The sequence below is a fragment of the Entelurus aequoreus genome, linkage group LG12 (assembly GCF_033978785.1).
Source record: "Entelurus aequoreus isolate RoL-2023_Sb linkage group LG12, RoL_Eaeq_v1.1, whole genome shotgun sequence".
NCBI classification, from domain to species: Eukaryota; Metazoa; Chordata; class Actinopteri; order Syngnathiformes; family Syngnathidae; genus Entelurus; species Entelurus aequoreus.
The window spans coordinates 34,150,784-34,171,986 of record NC_084742.1 but is presented as its reverse complement, the minus strand read 5'-3'; the positions used below and the strand labels follow the sequence as shown (position 1 = coordinate 34,171,986).

Sequence of the window (21,203 nt, the reverse complement as noted above, 5' to 3'; positions counted from 1 at the left end):
TGTCAGTCATTTTAAAACAAGCTGTTAGTGCGCTTTTGTGCATGATGTCTCTAAGATGACAAATCAAAACAACACTAAATTAAAGTGCACTTTTTGTACAGAACGCCACTACAATAGTTTAAAACAAATAAAGTGCACTTTTGTACATGAAGTCACACAAGATATTTCAATAAGTGTCAAATAAAAATTAGCTGCTTAATAGGAAATCAAATTGTGTACGTCCTTCGCTATGTGGTAGGTTCCTGCGGACGTTATCTCTTTTGTTGTTGACTATTTTTTTCATACGGTGTTGATGTGGAAATGTTTGCCTCTGCATTCTGATGGTGTGGGCGTGTGGCACCGAACGGAGATTTTGACATGCGGAGTAAGCACTCTACATTCTCTAGCAGGTGACTTTTGAAATGATGCTACATATTAGCGGTAATGCTACTTTTTGTAGCAATCCTTTTTCCCCACACTTGACAAATTACGGTTGTCTGTTCGACATATTCCCACTTGAAGCCAAACCACCGCCAGACGATGGACCCCCTGCTGTTTTTCTTGGGAATTTATTCTTCCTTCATTTTGTTACCAGATTCGCACCTTCTTTCTCTCGTATTACCACTCACACCACAGCTAACTTTAGCCATGCTGCTACCTCTCTGCTGCGCGAGGGCGTATACGTATGTGACGTATGACGTGACAGTATGTGACGTATGTAAGAAGGTGCGCTCGCTGTCTGTGAGAAGGAGAGACTAGAAAGTGTGAGAAGAGCCTGCAGTGTAATGTCCGCAGCTAAAAGCAACTGCGTGAGAACGTATACACGAATATCACGATATAGTCATTTTCTATATCGCAGAGACAAACCCGCGATATATCGCGTATATCGATATATCGCCCAGCCCTAATTCCAGGTATAGTAAAGCGCTGTATAAATACAGACCATTTATATAAATACATACAATTTACCATATTTTTCAGTTGGTGCTGCTTATTGTAATGTACTGTGTTGAGAATTTTTCAAGAGACACCCTGGATGAAAATCAACGCTTCCAGTTCAACCTGATGGAGCTTGAGAAGTCCTGCAAAGAGGAATGGGCGAAACTGCCCAAAGATAGATGTGCCAAGCTTGTAGAATTGTATTCCAAAAGACTTGAGGCTGTAATTTCTGCCAACCCTCAACAAAGTATATTGAGCTACAGCTGTGAATACTTCAGGGATCCCAGCAAGGTAAAAAAAAGAAAAAATACAGTAACTGAAAAATATCAGCTGGTGTTCAAGGGGGCATCGACCTCCGAAGTTAAATAGATTTGACCATTTTTAAGATGCTTTGGAAAGCATTTTCTATATAGTAATTATGTAAAGATGTAAGAAAACTCACTAATGGGTTCTATAGATGTTATAGCCCCCTGGTTGACCCAATGTGCTGTTCAGGTAATCACTGATAAAGATAAGTATGTGACAATAAATTGAAAATGCTAAATACATTTTCAAAAAGTAATTTTTTATACAGATCGGGAAGGGCTGTTTTGGTCATGTATTTACGACCAGGCAAGGGGCAAAATCCCACATTCTTCACCACTGAGAGCGATTTATCATCCAACATTATGAATGCCATTAGTTTACCGCAAATGCGACCTCCACGTTGCGATTCTCTTGAAAACGTTTCTTTCCGCTGGAATGAATCTGTCAGGGTTAGTTGTTTTTGTCCCGCCTTGTTATATTTAGCTAAAATCCGCTAAATAGAGGACACCTGCTATCCCTGATACTTAAGTACCGGTACATTAGATTTAAAAAAAAATAAAAAATTTGCTAATTAAATTTTTTTTTTTTTCCACATAGTCATTATGGGTTATGTTGAATTTTGAGGACAAAAAATAATGTATTGTATTTTGGAATAAGCCCTGTGAATACTTTCCGGGTGTACTTATTTAGTTCTAATGGAGGGCAGAATGTACAAATGTCGAATCAAAACTTTCATCCATCCAGCCATCCATTTATGTTTGTTTATTGTGTGAATGAAGCAGAAACAAGTTACAACAATTCTGGACAAGCGGTAGAAAATGGATGGATGGATAATAACTATTGTCCAAATGTCACAAACCTGGAATATTACTTCAACCAAGAGTGAAAATGCTCGTAACTCAAAGTAACTGAGGTACCACTGTATTTCTTATGGAAAACATTGCTTCAGTCTTTGTACGAACAAAATCCGAAGTATCACTGTGCTAATTTATAGCTTAATATGCAGTGCCTCGAGAGACACCTCTGCACAAATTGCATGCATATATGATACACAATAGATTATATTTTTCCCTTCAGTCCAGGCTTTTGAACAAAGAACGTTGTCACTTAGCAGCTTTAATGTCTACTTCAGGCTATCTTTCCACCTCTATGTCGTTCTTGCCAGTAAAAAGAGTCACTAAGCCCTCTCTCTCTGAATATATCGGGTGCCGCCACAGCATTTAGCTCAAGCGAGGCAATGTGTTTCATCAAACAAAGCATATAATCTCCGACTCGATGACCTAGCAACGCACTGTAATTATGCGTATAAAACAGGGTCTATATATACATGCAACAATAGGCAGTTAAACTGGGTGTTAAAGCAGTGCTTTCTGGGCCTGGGTGAACGTTGAGGCCCCAAAAATATTGCTTGGGCTCAGAGGGAACAAGTTTCCTTGTCTACAAACTGCTGTCTGATAAATAATTGAAAGGAAGCACCACATGATGTTGCCAGATGAGCACAAAGTCAGCCAGAGGCCTCAGATTAATGAATATTTATTTAGCTTGCAAGCAAGTTAACAGGTTTAAACGGAAGCATTTCCTCCAAATAAAAGCAAATATGACACATGACATTCCATATTGACAAAAAATAATAATGGTCAATTTTACAAAGCGTGTCAGCAATGCTGCAGTTTAAACGGTAAGATACAATGTTATGAAATGGGCCCGAGAAAGAATGTTGCAAGCTCCAGCAAGCCTCCATGAAGTAAGAAAAGGAGTGTGTGCCTCTGAACACCTCATTCCCAATCAATATGTCGAAATTAAACAAACACAAATCACTTCACTGCACACAAGCTGTAGTAAGCACAATTTTAACCTGTAGTGATAACTTTTAAAACTGCTTTTAAATGCAGCGCTGTGTTTTGCGTTCATTACATTCCCTAGAGCAAAAAACCTGCATCACTAATTAGCAGAATCTATGTAATCAGAGCTATTACCATTTTCAATTTAATGACTGAAATAAAGAGAAGAGCCATTTTGCTGCGCTATTTCACAGCCCTGCCACATTTCTTGTTCTGATTTGTTTACATGCTATCCTTGAATCTCAGTAAAACTAAAATAATGCTATTCGGTAACAGCAAAAGAGAAAGTCAAACACAAATACAAATAGACGGAGTAGACATTGAAAGGGTGAAATAAATCACATTTTTGGGTGTAATTATAGATAATAGAATGAATTGTAATCTCATATAAAAATACACAAAAGGTGGCAAGAAATATTTCTATAATACATAAAGCAAAAGATGTTCTAGACCAAAAATCACAACATATTTTTTACTGTTACCATAACACATCTATTGTGTAGAAATATTAACAAATAATTAAAAAAGTAAACATCATTCATTAACTGCGTTTCAAAAGAGGTCAGTTAGAATAAAACATAACGTTGGATATCGGGAACATTCAAACCTTTTAATTAAAAATATAAAAATTCAATGATTTAGTGTGTTTGCAAACAGCTGAAATTAAGCACAAGACAAACTATAACCTACTAGCCAAGAATGTGCAACACCTCTTGTCAACAAAAGAGAAATATAAATTTTGAGAAAAATTTTACTTTAAAAAATGTCATGCATGGACAGTACTTAAAACCTTTAGCATATCAGTATGTGGAATTAAATTATGAAATGGATTATTAAGCAAATACATAAAAAATGCACTAATTTAATGCCGTTTAAGAAACTGTTCAAACATCAATTGTTTACGAAGTACGACGAAAAGTAGTTATGTTAAACGTCTTGAAGTTATTGAAAATAATATATTATTCATGTCACAATGTAAATCATAACTGACTTAACTAGTTATTACTGTAAGAAAACCGTTGTATTTAGAATTCATTGATGTAAACTGTGCTACAAATTGGGAACATGAAGTGTTAGTAATTACTATTAAGTGGAAAGGGGGTATGATTAAATAAGCTTCGCTTCTTCCTACTCATTTTCAGATGTGCTGTAAAGAGGAATTAAAATAAGTGAAATATGTGATACATCATGTTGAATTTGTGTACATGTTCAAAATAAACTTCAACCAACAACAATTCATTGTGGATACATTTTGATATATATTACGAACTGTTTACCCTATTAATAATAATACGTCTGTGCACCATAGTCTTAGCTTGTTTACTGGCAAAATTGAGAATGAAAAATTGTGGAGTTTAGCATATATCAAAAATAAACTAGAAAGCATCTTGTCGTGCATATGTGGACAGTATGCCTAGAAGCCTACGCTAAAGGACGACAACTAAAATAAAGCGATATAGATATGAGCAATTCCAGGTCTTAGACAGTACCAAGCTACTGGATATTTACTGGTTACTCCTATTTCTCATGATCAGGCATGGTGCTTAGAAGCTAGCTTGCAACAACAGGAAGTAAACAACTTTGCTAACGTACTATACTTAAATTAATCTAAATAATGTAATAGCTGCGTAATAGTGCAAAAGTGACGTTTGTCTAGGTATTTGAAAGAAAGTTAGGCCGCCTTGAAAAAAGCCCGCCTGTGAGAGAAAGAAGAATCGGGCAGCCAGGCCGCCCCTGCTTCACCTCCGGTGGGATTCAGCCGGCCAGGACCCGGGGCTAACAGTCCGGGTCCCAGGGAGACACCATGAAGGGTTAAAGAGCTACCAAGCTAACGGCGATCATGTTGGACCTACCATAAAGTCGCTGCCGAAGTTGTCCTCTCCCCTCTCGTCGTCCCCCTCCGTCATGGCTTTCACGCCCTGGATAAACTTTGTCAGGATGTCCGCTTGGGCCATCACGCTCCTTCTGGGAAGATGTCCCGCTAACCGTGAAAACAATGTCCTTAAAGTAGCAGGGAGGTGGGAAAAGGCAAAAAAGACAAAAGGAAGCAGGATGGGGGATAAATAAAAAAATAAATATGCTTCACGGATCCTCCCAAGGACTCATCGTCGGTTCATAAGCCTTCCTTTATTCTTTTTTTAATAATTCCTATTATTTATCGCTCCATCTTGTTTCTTCTCCTTTCTTCTGGCTTCTTTTCGCAAATGCTTATTAGTCCCAAGGGGGGAAGGCAGCGGTCAGTATGTAATCAAGTGTACAACGGTTGCGTATCGTAAAGTATGAAATTTTGGATTGAAACCAAATGAAAATAAAGGATTAAGAGGTAAAAAGAGAGATAAATTGAAGTACCCCTCCCTAGTCTGGCTCCGTGAGTCGGTGTCCACATTCTCTACTGCTGGAGAACATCCGGAATAACCTAAACCAACCCCCACGTTTGCCCACCTCGTCAAGGAGGATACTAGTTTGTGATTGGTGACTGTGAATAAATATTGGGCTCTCATTGGGTGAGAATAAAGTTACTCTTGGAGAGGGGGGACTATGATTGGGTAGTGTTTCAGTCTGTCATTTAGACGCGGCTTGTTACGTCATCACATTCATGTGCGATTACATGAACAGATAATTTAATGTTCCTTATGTTATGCTGCATTGTTTTGAAAATGAATCTATCCATCCTCTACATAGTTTTTTCCCTTTAGTTTACGGGCGAGCCCGGGTCTATCCCAGCGAGGTACACCCTGGCAGACGTTCTAACATCTATTCAAATATATTTGATATCGTGTCCTAATATGGGGAAGCATGGTTTGGAATAAGCAGTTAGTCACTTGGTAATTAGTCTTGAAAATTAAAGCAGAGTAGATCAAGAATACAGAGGGAGCAGGTTAATCTTATGTGATTTTTCAAATGAAGAAATAGCTCTGATAATCCAGTCAGGCAGCCATTACTGAATTGTAATGTGTAAGGATATTACATGAAGGCTAGTAGAATTAAATACCACAGATTGATGAGTCAATGTGTAATCTGGATTACAACAAGAGCAGAAATAGAATGAAAGTTACTGAGTGACATGCATGGAATAGAATTGCATTTTAATCTCTGCTTGCTTCCTCTCTACTGTATTTGACCTGTGACCTCCCAGTGGAGCAGAGGGGCCTCCAGACTTTCACAACTATGACAACGTCCTGCTGACACAGCTTCCAAATCGTCCTTCTTTTATTTTCTCCCTGTCACACACACTTTCTCCCTCTCTTCCAGGAATGTGGTCTTTAGGAGCAGCTGAGAGCAGGAATGCTGCTGATACAAGCCCATACACAACCCAGCGGGAGGGATCATCCTACACACGACACACACACACACACCTGAAACACAACCAAAAGTAACCCCAAAGTGTGATCACATTGAAACTGCACGTTCCGGGACGTTAACCGGCCTGTTGCTGTAACAATGCAGGCTGCAAATGTCTGGCCCCCAGGCACAACATGCCTTGTCTTTTAAGCGCCCAATTAAAAAGGTAGAGCCTGTGTTTTGATTGATTGATTGATTGAAACTTTTATTAGTAGATTGCACAGTACAGTACATATTCCGTACAATTGACCACTAAATGGTAACACCGAATAAGTTTTTCAACTTGTTTAAGTCGGGGTCCACGTTAATCAATGCGTGTAAAATGCATGTTATCTTATCATATAATGGCAAAATTGGGGCCATTTTCACATGCAATTACTATCATTATAGCGCTTCTATTTCCAGCTCTCTATTTATTTTCAAGTGGAGTAAACGTTATTGTCCACTGGCATCACCTAGGGGTCGACAGCTGTGATGCAGCTAATGACGTCATTAGGCATCATATCCTCAGGAGAAACAAGCATCCACTGCAGAGGACACTGGCACTTAGAAGGAATAAATGACAGAACATGACAAATATATTGGGTAAAATGAAGAAAATTGAGTAGATTTACTGTGTATTCCTGTGCAATATATGATAATATGATAATTGTGTATAATTAATGGCACAAACTGAGAAACGGTGAGTAAATGAGGCACTTTACCCCAAAGTGGTTTATTTATTACTATCCCAGTGTACAAAGTGTGAAATCCAACATGACAAATCACAGCAATAAAACCTGAATTAAACATGAATATGATAAAGACATGGATTGTACACATGAACATAATAAAAATAGACCTCAGGGAAAGTAGAGGGAAAAAGACAAAATAAATTAGCTAGAAAACTTTGGCCCACATACAGAAGTGTTTGAAATAAATAAAACGCTGCGTAAGACGTTCAAGAAGTCTTCAGCACTTCAAATTGTATACAACAAACTTTATACAATCAAGTACAAACTGGTAAATGGTGGATCTGAGCAGACCACACCAAAGTGAAATGAAGTAGAAAAAGGTGGGACATGTTTGTTGAAAAACAATATTTTCCAGAGGAAGACGGCGAGTGTCTGTGACTCACCATTGAGGACACACTCATATGTTCATGTGCCTTCTTCACTCAGAGAGGGCTGGACATGCCCAAATATGGCAACAGGAAGGAGCTGCCCAGCACAGACGTTTACTTCACAGTTTCTTCTTTTTCTTCCATAATTTGGCACCGCGATAAAGGACTTTTTTAACTATGACTCTGCATAACGGAGAGCAATTGTTAGACATCACACAATATTTGGAGGGTTTTAACAACTTATTATATTTTTTTGTTGGCAAAATAATTTGTTTTAAAAAATGCTTTCAACTGTGGACTAACATTTGCAGAAAATTCAAATGGTTATTTTACATAAATTATTTCTGACTGATTCTATATTTTATTGCATGTAAAACTAGCGTTAAGTGCGAATAAAAAGCAGATGGTTTAAGGTCTTACCTATGACATCAGCTGAATCATCGGGCTGTGGATCGGAGCCGACATACTTGGTGCCAAATATCTTCACCAGCTGGTCGAAAAACTTGCACTCCTGTTTGTCCCCTCTGGAAAGAAGACATGCTGTCAAAGCTGGTTGTCACAAGACAACATGACTTACTGAGTCTGCGCTGCACTCACGCTTTGCCGTCGAGGAACTGTCGGAATCTGTACTTGAGCTTTCTGATTCGGGTCTGGCACTGCTGGGGCGTGCGCTGATATCCTTGGCTGGTCAAGGTTTCAGAGATCTGCTCGAAGATGTGCTTGTTCTTGGTGCAGCTCTTCAGCGTGTTCTGCACGTCCTCGCTCCCCCACATGCTCAGGAGGATTTGCGTCTCGCCGTCGCTCCACGGGTGCCTGGAGTTGTCGGCCAGCCACTGGATGCCCGGGGCGAGCACCAGATCTGGACGGCGGGGAGAGGCATGGGGGTTATATCAGCTCCAGCAATGCTGAGTAAGATTAAAAGTTTACCTTGGATGGGTTCATACATGTCCTCATCAGGCTCGTCTGGGACTGAAGTGTCGGCTTTTAACTCCCTCCTGAAGATCTCTTCCATCTCTCTGAAGAATTTAAAGTCCATTCTGTGGGGAAATGCAACATAAAATACAATAGAACATTTTGGAAAAAGTAGCAGGTGGTTAAGGTGAAGCTAACTTTTCGTGAAGGAAGCCATATTTAAGGCGCTTGATGCGAGTGTAGCACTGCTCTGTGGTCCTTGTGTATCCACGATTGCCCATCTTCTCAGAGATGAACTCAAATACGTGGCGGTTCTTCAGGCATCCCCTCAACGTGAGCTGGACATTGTCCTCCCCCCAGATCTCCAGCAGGGTGCGGGTCTCATGGTCCGACCACGGCGTCTTCCTGCTCGGGTCGGGCAGCGGGTGGCTGGTGGAGGGCTGCTCATCTAACGAGAAGGATCAGGGCATCATTTGAGACACTTCGTAAAATAAATTTGAGGGGACTGGACCTACAGAGGACTGGGAAAGTGTCTTCGAGAGATTGCATGTGAACTTCACCAGAGGAAGCGTCCACATCGTTGGGCACACAGTTGTCCCCCAGCACCGACGCAATGAGGTTGAAGTAGCGGAAGGGTCCAGATCGCCCATCTCTAAGGAAAAATAATTGTAAAAAACTGTTGTTAGACCAACAGCAGACACCTTTAGGCCTGACTAGTTTGCTGGCTTAAGGGTGGGATGTAGAAATAATCAACTGGAACAAAAAGAGACAGAAGTTTGTTGGAGTTATTTGTGTATTTCAGGGCCAACTAGTTCTGACTTTAAACTGCTAGATGTCACAACTAAAAACAGTGTTTGTGTATTTGTAATAAGTGCAAATGTAATTAAAACAAACGTCCGAATAAGAAGTTAATATCCGTCTCTTACAAAGCACACAACAACATTCCCAGATAAGCCATGCCATTTAAAGGTCTACTGAAACCCACTACTACCGAAAACATAGTCTGATAGTTTATATATCAATGATGAAATCTTAACATTGCTACACATGCCAATACGGCTGGGTTAGATTTGTAAAGTGCAATTTTAAATTTCCCGCGAAATATTCTGCTGAAAACATCTCGGTATGATGACGTTTGCACGTGACGTCACGGATTGTGCGGACATATTGGGACACCATTGTGGCCAGCTATTAAGTCGTCTGTTTTCATCGCAAAATTCCACAGTATTCTGGGCATCTGTGTTGGTGAATCTTTTGCAATTTTTTTAATGAACAATGAAGACAGCAAAGAAGAAAGCTGTAGGTGGGAAGCAGTGTATTAGCGGCCGGCTAGACTCTTACCAGGAGGACTTTGAGTTGGATAGCAGACGCGCTACCGTGATTACCTGCTGCGGCTTCCAAACATTTGATCGCTTGCCCGTACGTGCGTGCCGCTATGTGCATGTCACGTATGTAACTTTGGGGAAATATATGTGCTGTATGAACTTTATGGAGGTGAACGGTACTTTGGGCTGTGGGATTGAGTGTGTTGTGCGGGTGTTTGAGTTGTATTGGTGGGTTATATGGACGGGAGGGGGGAGGTGTTTGTTATGCGGATTAATTTGTGGCACATTAAATATAAGCCTGGTTGTTTTGTGGCTAATAGAGTATATATATGTCCTGTGTTTATTTACTGTTTTAGTCATTCCCAGCTGAATATCAGGTCCCACCCGCCTCTCACAGCATCTTCCCTATCTGAATCGCTTCCACTGCCCTCTAATCCTTCACTCTCACTTTCCTCATCCACAAATCTTTCATCCTCGCTCAAATTAATGGGGTAATCGTCGCTTTCTCGGTCCGAATCGCTCTCGCTGCTGGTGGGAATGATTGTAAACAATGTGCAGATGTGAGGGGCTCCACAACCTGTGACGTCACGCTACTTCCGGTACAGGCAAGGCTTTTTTATCAGCGACCAAAAGTTGCGAACTTTATCGTCGATGTTCTCTACTAAATCCTTTCAGCAAAAATATGGCAATATCGCGAAATGATCAAGTATGACACATAGAATAGACCTGCTATCCCCGTTTAAATAAGAACATTTCATTTCAGTAGGCCTTTAAAGTCATGTTGTCATGATAGAACATTATTCCATCATAGCTAACTTCAGTCGATATCATTAGCTGACAACAAACATAACTAATGCATGTTTGTGGGCGTTTAGAACACTTGGCGCCCTCCAAGCAGCCGTGCAAAAGTTGCAAACATTCCCTTTAGGGGTCTGATGCACAAATGCATAAACAGGAAGAGACCAAAATTGATGGGAGTGAGGCTCCCCAACGTAAACAGAAAGATATCCTCCAACTTTGTTACCTTTGTTAGTTGGAGCTTTCTGTGACAGAATTGGAATGTGAGGAAGTTCAACGCCCTTCTCTTTAAAAACACTTGTGTACCTGCGGCTGTTGCAGTGCCGCTTGTAGGTCTTCTTCAGCGCTTTGATTCGGATCTGGCACTGCTCGGCGCTCCTCGTGTAGCCGACAGCGGCCAGCCTTTCTGCGATGTCTGCATATATATGCCCATTGCGAATGCAGGTCTTCAAGCTGTGCTGCACGTCGTCCGCAGCCCAAATATCCAGCAGGGCCTCGGTCTCCTGCTCGTTCCACTGAGTGTTCAGGTTGTCTGTTCCTGTGGCGATCAAACAGACAGCTGGTGAAAAGGCTACATAGCGTGCGAAGAGATGCATTTCGTACCTGCGTCCTGCTCGTCTTTTTCCTCGTAGTCATCAAGCGACACTACGTCCACCCCGAACACTTGCTGCAGCTGACTGTAGAACTTGTCTTCTACTCTTTGCCCATATCTAAAAGCAAGGACAAGCATGACTTTCTGCATCACACACTTAAAGGCCAACTTATGAACAAACTTACTTCTCGCCCTCATAACACTGAATAAAGTTGTTCTTCAGCAACTTGACTTTTTGGTGGCACTGCTCCGGTGTTTTGCTGTACCCAAGGTCGTGCATCCGCCCGGAAATTTCCGCATAAACGTGCCCGTTGGACACAAAGCCCCTTAGTGACCTCTGCACCTCCGCCTCCCCCCAGATGTCAATCAGCACTGACGTTTCCTCGTCCGACCAGCAGGCGGCCGCAGATCTGCTTTCTCCCTCTGACAGATCAGACACTTTGCATCTTTTTCTGAAAGCAAAGCGGTCATCTGCCAAGTTGAAAAAGTCTACCTGTTTCCATCACAGAGTCGCCATTGGAGTCTTCAGAAATCTCAATGGGGTCTGCGACCGTGGCGGAAGATGTGGACGGCCGCTTGTCCAAGATTTGTTCCATCAAATCAAAGAATTTGAAGTTGACTTGGTCACTACTGGAAGAGCTGCAGAGTACAAGAAAAGTACAGTAGAACTCACGTATGTCAGCAACACATCTTAACATCACATCAAGTCCTGGACCACTTATCTTATTGATATTACTACAAAACCTAAGCCGACGTCCACATTACTTTTGAACGTGTGTTGTGATGTTGTTAACTTCCTCCTTGTCGCTAGGCAGCATACTGTCTAGTGACACGTGCACATGGTGACTTCCTGTTCAGTGCAAAATAAAAGCAAGGCAGTTTTAACCTGGATTCTACAACCATTTATACATTTTCTAAGATTGTTTACCCCTGAAAGAAATAAAAGAAACATTTATTGTCATTGTAGTCCAGACGTACTGTATTAGAAATAAACGCAGCAGCTCTGTTAGATAAGACTAAAAAATACCGACTGTGCACAAATCTGCCTTTTGTTGGCGTTTACAAAACAGCAAGACTCCACACTTTAAACCAGCAAATGCCGTTGGGCAACTATTCTTCTTCTACTTCTGTACAAAGTAAATGTGCAAGTAACAGTTTTAATTCTGATATACATACATAAATATACTGTATATAAAATTCGGTGGTGGCTGCTGGTCTTTCAAGTAGGGGAAGCTGGTTTTCAGCTACTCTCTAAGGTTGAGTGCAGTCTCCAATAAAAATAAAAAGATATATAGAGATGCTAGATTTTACATAGAAAACGTCACTTACAGGATTGTAAATTTCTCTATATCAACATGGAACAACAGAATGAAACTTGAAAAATCTCTGGCAGTGGTTTATATTTCAAGATCTCAGAGTCGCTCTTTTTGCTGCCAATCAAAGAAAGAGGGAGTTAGCCTCTGACTAGGCTGACCATATTCTGAAATCCCAAAAAGAGGACAAATATATGCGTGCCAAGGCCGGGACTAGGTGAACATTTGCCAATGATACTCGAACTTGCTTTATAAATAATATACTTTTTTAAATAAAGCATTTTTTCTCCTCTGTTGACAGCAGTGTTGGCGCTAGGAATTTTCAAAATGGGGTCCCAGGGACCCCATCAAGTCATAAAAATGGGGTCCCACAGTACATTTTTGGGGTCCCACTTTTTTGTAAGCGTTTTGAAAACAAATGACAAATGTATGCATTATCCTGTTATATCTCACATTCTATATTGTGTTTTGGAAAAAGGTTGTCATAAACGTTACTGAATTCATTAAAAATGATAATACAAAAGAAAACAAATGTGTATACATATGTAAATGTATTCAGTTATAAACATTCATTCACTTTCTTCTTTCCTTCATGGATCTAAACTTTACCGCTGCTGGTAGTTTTTTCTATGTTTTTATTTAATAAGTTGTAGGTGTATTTATTTCAGTATAAAAGTGTAAAAAGTGTTTTGCTTGGGTCATGAAATGATGATAATGGTGTGCCAGGGCATACATACATTTTATATTTACCGTAACGCTTAAATCTCTGGAGTCTACATCAACTTTGGATCTATTCCTCATTTCAAAATGTTTTAGTTTTTTTTATGTTGTTTTTTTGTTTGTTTGTTTTCCGCCCTTTTTTGTCAAACAAAACTATGTTTTTTATGGCAAACACACAAAATATGCAAAATCTTCTACCAAAAATATTTTTCAAAGTGGAATATTTGATGTGAAGTAATCGGAACCTTTGATAGGTCAATAATTCATAATAACATTGATTTTGATTCAATATTATGTTTTGAGCAATGACCGTTTGAAAGAAAAAAAAAAGCTTTGTTTTATTAGTCAACATTGCAACTTTTTCTAAATTACATTTCACCTTTAAGCTTTTTTATTTCACTTTTGTTATGTTTTTGTTTATTTTAATAGTATTTTTAGAATGTGCCGTGGGCCTTTAAAACATTAGCTGTGGGCCACAAATGGTAAAAAATAAATAAAAAAACAAACAAAAAGTGCGTTAACGCCAACACTGGTTGACAGTATAACAAAATAAGTCACACTTATATTCTGTAACATTCACAGTTTTGGAAAAAAAAGTGCAGAGGTAGAAATATTCAAAATAACCTCTTGTATATAATCTAAACATAAATAATACCTCAAAACAAGTTAATTAAATTTAAACAAAAAACAGCAGACGAGCTCTCGCCCTGCACAGCTGTTTTGTGCTTTTTAGTGTCGATATGGGCTTGTAGACTTTGGCCCCTTTATTTGCCACAGATACATACGTTGCTGCTTTGCACACAGTGCATTCTGCTTCCCATGTGTCACGGCCAGGATGAAAACACAAATACTTTTCCCGCAAATCATCCGTGAAGTTGCATTTACGTATCGGCATTTCTTGTTCTCATGTCTGTCTCTCCACTCACTAGCTCTCTTGCTCTGTGTCTCCGCCCCTCCTCACGAATGTTGCTAGTGCGCACACCTTCGTTTTTTTTTTTTTAACCCCTTCTTAACTTAACCCTGGACGTACATTGAAAATACACGCAAACCTAATTCAAAATGCCGGACATTTGAGGCATTTAAGAAACCCCGCCCGGACACCCCGGACACCCCCGCAAAAGAGGACATGTCCGGGGAAAAGAGGACGTATGGTCAGCCTACCTCAGACAGTTCATTCAATCATCATGCGGAAGCTGATCGTCCGACTTTCCATATACTTCCAGAGACGCTCATCGTCCGATGGGCGGGACAAAGCCGAGCATTTATCTAATGACTGTCTAGACTGGCTAGAGTGGAACGACCTACTCTATGCTCCCCAATTGAAGTCAATGAATGCTCAGCTTCAACACTGATTAATGCACTGTGACGCTACCACAATCAATTATAGGAAATGAGCACAGTTTTGGCTTAAACTGCTAAGAATATATTGAACATACAGATGTCGAATACATTAAAAACCCACCTAATGCTTTCCCGGCACTGCCAATAGCTGGACTTTAGCCGCTTTATTCTGGTGTGGCACTGGTCGGCGGTGCGGGTGAAGCCATGCACTGCAAGTTTCTCCGATATTTCACTAAAAATGTGAACATTAGGCGGGTAGCCTCTCGTGTTCTGCAGGATCTTAATGGAAGACACATAAAAATAACTCAACCATAACTTGATTAAGTAGATAGGATAGCAACAAAATCTACCTGCGATTCTCCCCAAAGCTCCAGAAGAATGATGGTCTCTTTGTCGGACCACGGCACTTTCTTCCTGTCGTCTTGAAGGCTGACAAGAGACACTGAAGATAGAAAAGAGTAAAAATAAAGGGATGAAAGAAAAATATACTTTTGTCCACACCAATTCGCGTTTCTAAACCAATACTGTCCACACAAAAACTTTTACAGGCTTTCTGCCATGCGCAATTCGTCCAATCAAACGCCACAAAAAGCAGCCACAGCGGACTTAATGGCATGATAACAATCATAAATACAGTGATATATTAACACATATTACTTGTACAATCACGTGTTCATTAGCTTTCAAATCAGCCCACACTTTTTTAATCACTTGTGCGCATTATAAGGCACACACAACAGACGCCACACAAAATAAACACTATTACATAAATACACTAGTACCTCAAGATACATATTGAATTGGTTCTGTGACGCAGTTTATACTTTTAAAAACTTGTATTGTGAATCAGTGTTGCCCATTGATTTTAGATAACATCAATTTACCAGAATCTGTGCTTGGCCCCTAAAACATCAACATTTTTACATTTAACATGCTTTTTAAAAAAAAAAAAATTATAGATTAGAAATATTGTATAATACAATACAATAGAATATAGTACCAACAAATACAGTAATTTTATGTAGTAAATAAATAATGTACAGCTGCTTCTCTGTCAAACACTCAGCAGCTTCTCCACATTTTCATGGATAAATGTTTAGATATTGTTTTAAAATCTTTATCGACTCATTCTGCTTTACTGTGGTGCAGACTAGCAGTACTATGCGCCAACTGCTTCACCAAGTTCGCTCGTTACATGCGCTGTCATGTTTATGATGAGCTCTTCATTTAGTTCAATAAATATTATCAAGTTCTTCTTCTCAGCACTGTCTTTCTCTCACTTCCTTCTTTCCCATACTTGAAAAACAAAGTTATGTCCATCTTTAGCTTTAAGCTAGTGCTAGCTATAAGCTAATGCTAGTGAGTAAAACAGGATGTTTTGGTCGGATCTTAAAAGGCTCATTGGTATATTTTTACGCCAGCAGGTAGTGGGGAGGCTCGTAACACCAATTGTTGATCATAACAAAAAGCATGACAATTAACCAAGACACAGCTCGTACCCTGATAAAACTCGTAATTAAGGGAACTCGTATCCTGAGGTACTGCTGTAATTTCATAAGACTTAGAACATAAAATAATGTCACATTTCTTATAACACAAACCATATAGCTCTGTTTTACCCGACCACAAAGTGAACACTGAAACTGGAGTTTTTCATAAGCTGCATTTTAAGGCAAAAACGTACATTTGCGTGTGGACCAAAGGCCAAAAACACAGACAAAAATAAAAAAAATATGCTGGTTGGTGTGAACATAGCCTTTGTTTGTCCTTACCGACGTCCTGAATGGTGCACGAAGGAGAGAAGTTGTCGTCAGGCTCTGCTGGTGTATCATTCGTTGCCGGGTGTTCCTTCAATAAAAATCTGGCCAGTTGGTTATAAAACTTGCAGGGGACTTGCTCCAGACCCTTCATGCTGCAGAGAAGCGACCAAGAATTAATCAAGCTGGACGTAGCATCAGTTATTGACGTCTTTTCAGAAGTGCACATACTTGCTTTCGTAGCACTGCCTGAAATTAGATTTCAGCCTCTTGAGCCTGGTCTGACACTGTTCAGGGGTTCTGGAAAAGCCAAGGGCGGCCATTTTGTTGGAAAGGATGGGGAACATGTGCATGGTTCTGTTACTTCCTTTCAACTCCTGTTGGATCTTTTCTTGACCCCAAGTGTTGATGAGGGCCAGGGTCTCAGACTCCGTCCACGGCATGTTTCTAGTCCCTTGGAGAAAAAAAAGTGTAATCAATGCCCAAAAAATGTCAACAAAATGTTGGAAACGTACCCATTCCCTGACTGCTTTGCCCGACAAACTGCAAGTCCTCATCACCGTCTTGAGACTCTTCGTCATCTACAACCTCGTCCACATCATACGCCGTGTCTGGAGCAGTACAGGAAGTATTGGAGCCAAGTATCCGCTCCATTTGCTCTTGGAATTTATATTCCAATCCGGAACTGCTTCTGAGGAAAAGAAAATGACAGTAAACACGAACAAGGATTAGGAAAAAAAATAAAAAAGTTAAAGTACCACTGATGGTCACACACACGAGACGTGGTGAAATTACCCTCTGCATTTGACCCATCCCCTTGTTCCACCCCCTGGGAGGTGAGGGGAGCAGTGAGCAGCAGCGGTGGCCAAGCTCGGGAATCTGTTTGGTGATTTAACCCCCCAATTCCAACCCTTGATGCTGAGTGCCAAGCAGAGAGGTAATGGGTCCCATTTTTATAGTCTTTGGTATGACTCGCCTGGGGTTTGAACTCACGACCTACCAATCTCAGGGCGGACACTCTAACCACAAGGCCACTGAGCATGTAACACTCACCTATTTTGGCGAAAGCCCTTCTTGAGGCGTTTGATGCGCGTCTGACACTGCTCCACCGTTCTAATGAAGCCCCCCTCGGCCATCTTCTGGGCAATCTGGACGTAAATGTGGCGGTTCTTTAGGCAGCCCTTCAAGGCCTGTTGCACAGAGTCGCTGCCCCAAATGTCCAGCAGATAGAGGGTCTCCTCTTCCGACCAGGGAACCTTTGTGTCCACCACTGCTAGGACGGGACCCTCGCGAGAATCTAAAAGCAAAGCAGAAAAAGTCAACATGCAGCAAATCCCAGCAGAAATGTTGATTCTCGTACAAACCTGTGTAGTCTCCCCATATGGATATGAGAGGGGATTCACCAGAATTCTCATCATCCACTGAAGAATCTCTGCAAAGACAATGCATTGCTTGATTCACACTAAGAAATCTTAAACTAGCATTAAATTGTTGATTATGTTCTGTTTTAAAACCAGTGATGCTAGCATGCTAATGCGACTGGACCATGCAGTGCGTCTTACAAAAACGACGAGGCCTCCGGTGGCAGCTTAGGGTTCTCCACCACACCGCAGCCACTACCGCTCAGCTTCCTTTTCCTGAGCGCCCGCCCTCCTCTGAAGCTTTGGCTGAGCAGCTCGCCGGCTGCCGGCACGTCTGCCTCAGTATCGATGGACGCCGTAAGGTCGATGGTTTCCTCGCACGGCGCCCCGCTCGTCTTGTGAGAAAAGTTCCTCGCCTGAAGCGGGTTTTCCGTGTTGGTGGAGACGTGATGCTCCGAGGGTCTGGGGTCTCTGTGAGCGGGCAGGTAGGAGGTAACGTCGGTGGGGGCTTTGGTCCCGGGAGGCAGGGACATGGAGGTGAGGATGCAGTCGTCCATGGGTAATAATCTGGGATCTACAGGGCAGTGTAAAGATTCAAAACATGGAGCCTAAAAAAGTGCTTGTAAGGCATTTGTACCTTTCTCTTCAAAATGACCAAGGTTTCTGTGGTGTTCAAGTAGCGCCTTCATGTCCGCTGGTGGGAAAAATGTTTGTAAACAGTCACTGAGGAAGGACGGGGCGTCTCCGAGCAAAGCGGCCAACTGAAAAAAAGAGGACAAGACTCAGGAATAGTCGGTGAGATTTGATACAATCTCAGCACAAACAAGGCACCTGTGTGAAGTCCGGGACAGGAAGGAGCTCCTCCAGTCTGGATATGAACTCCCACACAAGCATCTCCAGTGCAGCATCATACTTTGGCCCAAAGTATGAAAGAAAGGTCTCCTAAAATTACGAAAAAAGAAACTTGAACTATTTTACAGGTTTGGATATTTCAGTTTTTTTGTCTTACCTCAAAAAAGTATTTCCTCTCTACTGGGTCCTCTAGTAATGAGTGAACCAGCTCCACAAAGTTGACCTCAGACTCCTCCACCAGGTCTATGGTACTCTAGTAAACATGATGTAGAATTAAAAAGTGGAGCTACGTGTATTTATTTACGCTTTTCTTACATGGTTATCCTTGGCTGTGCTGACAGGCGCTTTAATTCTATCCAGATGTGGCTGCATGGTCTGCATGTCCACCGGCTGCTCACCGCGACACAACTCCAGAACAAGCTGCAAAGAAAACAAAGGGTGTGTAAATGCCGCATTAGTGCATAAAGAACAGAGACATGGCTTATTAGCACTAACCCTGGCCCTGAGTCCCAGTATGAGCTGAGCCCTCTGACTGTAGCTCATCAGCTCAGGGACCAGCTCCGTCACCATGGTAACAAACTCCTCCAGCATGCCGTAGTGGTCCACGAGTCCCTGCTGCACGATGCGCCACATAGCTGCTGAGAGCAGCTGCAAGGGCGGGGCCAGGAGGCGGAGGTAATGCACTGGGAGGTCATTAGCTGGAGTGGGTGAGGCAGAAAACATCATTCATTTTGCGATCATTCACCATCTGAACATAAACATTGTATTTTTCTGAGATAATCTGAATAATTAATCAAATCCATTATTTCTTTAAAAATACATATGTAGTATTTGCCTGTAACATGCTAACTCCCCCAGTTATCTGCAGTTGGAAGTTGCCCATAAACAAGCACCTAATAAAATAAATTGTTGTCGATAATTACAGATAAGTTCTCTTTAGGACATTTAAAGCGATTTTTGTGACACAGCCACATGTCTTACTGTCAAAACGCGTAATTTTCTACGTTCACACTAATATTTTATAGGAATAGCCCAGCAAGAATGCTAACTCCCCCCAAAAGAGCCATTTAGCTGGAGTACATAAAAAACCATGAGGTGCCTGTAGACAAACTGATCAAAACAGCACCACATTGTGAAGTTAATTATCCATCCATCCATCCATTTTCTACCGCTTGTCCCTTTTGGGGTTGCGGAGGGTGCTGGAGCCTATTTCAGCCACATTCGGGCGGAAGGCGGGGTACACCCTGGACAAGTCGCCACCTCATCGCAGGGCCAACACAGATAGACAGACAACATTCACACTCACACACTAGTGCCCATTTAGTGTTGCCAATCAACCTATCCCCAGGTACATGTTTTTGGCGGTGGGAGGAAGCCGCAGTACACGGAGGGAACCCACGCAGTCGCAAGGAGAACATGCAAACTCCACACAGAAAGATCCCAAGTCCGGGATTGAACTAAGGACTACTCAGGACCTTCGTATTGTGAGGCATATGACCTAACCCCTGTGACACCGTGCTGCCAAGTTAATTATTGAATCCTTAAATTATTTGCCACATCAGTTGTATATACGATGCTTAAATTGATTGTTTGTGACACATTTAGGGGTCTCAAACAAAAATATGTAATTTTTGCATTATTATGTGGATTCTGGTTAAAATGTACATGCAAAAAAAGAGACATTGAGCTAAGTAGAATGATCATAAACCCGAAGTAGACCATAAACAAATGTCGAAAACAAGCAAAAATGCTCTTTCAGGAGAAGTTGGCATCTTTGAAACAAAATGTTAGTGAGCATATGATGCAAAAAAAATATTAGTATTTGATCCTAACTTCTCCTGAAAGAGCATTACAGCTACAGCACATTTAACACAGTTAGTTGCCCATAAACAAAAAAACAAACATTTATTGGAGCTAATTATGTCAGATTAGTCTTCTTCAATATGTTTAAGGTGCTTTTTTGTACAAACACGCCGGTGTCTTTCCATCCTTTAGCATCCTGCTCGCTATCCTGAGTGGTTGACAAACATATCCTCTTCACCAGCGGGCCTGCTTGCAATCGTTCACAGAACATTCATCAGATAATAAATGGGCAAAAAGACAAATATCAGCTGCAAATACTAAAGAAGAGGCGACGCTTATCAACGGCTGCACACTTCACATGCTAATTTGTGTTGTTCGCATCAGCAGACACTCGAGCGGGGACTTGAACGCATCACCGCCGTCTCCTGGTTACCCACAAGCGTCCCAAGATGTCAACACAAACGACAAATAAGCCACATTCGTGTGGATTTGTATTGTAAAATGAAAAACACGCACCTCTATTGCTGCCATTTTCAGCTCCTCGTTTTATTTCCATTTAGCAGCGGACTGACAAACCCAAGCAAAACCCTCACTCGGGTTGGGAGGACGTTGAGAGGACCACAAATATGGGACAATAATTATCAACCTCTGCCAGCTTGTGGTGGGAGATGAGATTAGCTTTGTTTAGGCCGGAAGCAGCATCGGGGTCTTGTTTTTGGCCTGTAATGGGAGGAGAAACGGAACAATGGTCGCTGGTCTCATCCGCCTCAGTCCAGATCACAAAACCGTTCCTGGTTCCTGGTTGGCTGACGAAGACCGGAACCAACCTGTTGTCCCGCTTTGTGACGCTAGGAGGCGACGTCGCTTTTCAAATTCATTTCCGGTTTGAGCTGACGTCACGCTGACCCCCAAGGCTAGAA

General features: G+C 41.4%; 2 protein-coding genes across 10 annotated transcripts in view; both read right to left on the bottom strand.

Moving 5' to 3' along the window:
- The window catches only part of ptpn12 (protein tyrosine phosphatase non-receptor type 12), a 48,240-nt gene extending 42,757 nt beyond the window's left edge, over window positions 1–5,483 (bottom strand). For 4 of the 7 annotated variants that reach the window (XM_062065740.1, XM_062065741.1, XM_062065738.1 and 1 more), the window contains exon 1: window positions 4,919–5,482. In XM_062065740.1, the coding sequence (XP_061921724.1) occupies window positions 4,919–5,020 (102 nt within the window). In that variant the 5' untranslated portion in view covers window positions 5,021–5,482. Of the gene's footprint in view, window positions 1–4,918 lie in introns of all 7 variants that reach the window. The other 3 variants (XR_009828058.1, XM_062065737.1, XM_062065742.1) reach the window with 2 other exon arrangements.
- Window positions 5,484–7,106: 1,623 nt separating this feature from the next.
- On the bottom strand, window positions 7,107–21,120 carry zgc:113263 (uncharacterized protein LOC503753 homolog). 3 transcript variants are annotated; one of them, XM_062065734.1, is made up of 24 exons: window positions 20,800–21,120; window positions 18,976–19,178; window positions 18,796–18,900; window positions 18,638–18,733; window positions 18,460–18,570; window positions 18,266–18,389; window positions 17,830–18,202; window positions 17,632–17,699; window positions 17,321–17,564; window positions 16,783–16,958; window positions 16,499–16,721; window positions 16,283–16,422; window positions 14,861–14,952; window positions 14,632–14,789; window positions 11,630–11,775; window positions 11,322–11,559; window positions 11,148–11,254; window positions 10,851–11,082; window positions 8,937–9,073; window positions 8,620–8,869; window positions 8,437–8,546; window positions 8,107–8,368; window positions 7,930–8,033; window positions 7,107–7,692 (listed from the first exon to the last, which is right to left on the bottom strand). In XM_062065734.1, exons 1-24 carry the CDS (start codon window positions 20,837–20,839, stop codon window positions 7,685–7,687), a joined length of 3,747 nt encoding a protein of 1,248 aa, XP_061921718.1. In that variant the 5' UTR covers window positions 20,840–21,120; the 3' UTR covers window positions 7,107–7,684. The 3 variants fall into 3 exon arrangements, with proteins under 3 accessions (XP_061921718.1, XP_061921720.1, XP_061921719.1); XM_062065736.1 differs by having other exon boundaries at window positions 8,982–9,073; XM_062065735.1 differs by lacking the exon at window positions 20,800–21,120 and adding an exon at window positions 20,451–20,556.
- Between the last annotated feature and the right edge of the window lie 83 nt (window positions 21,121–21,203).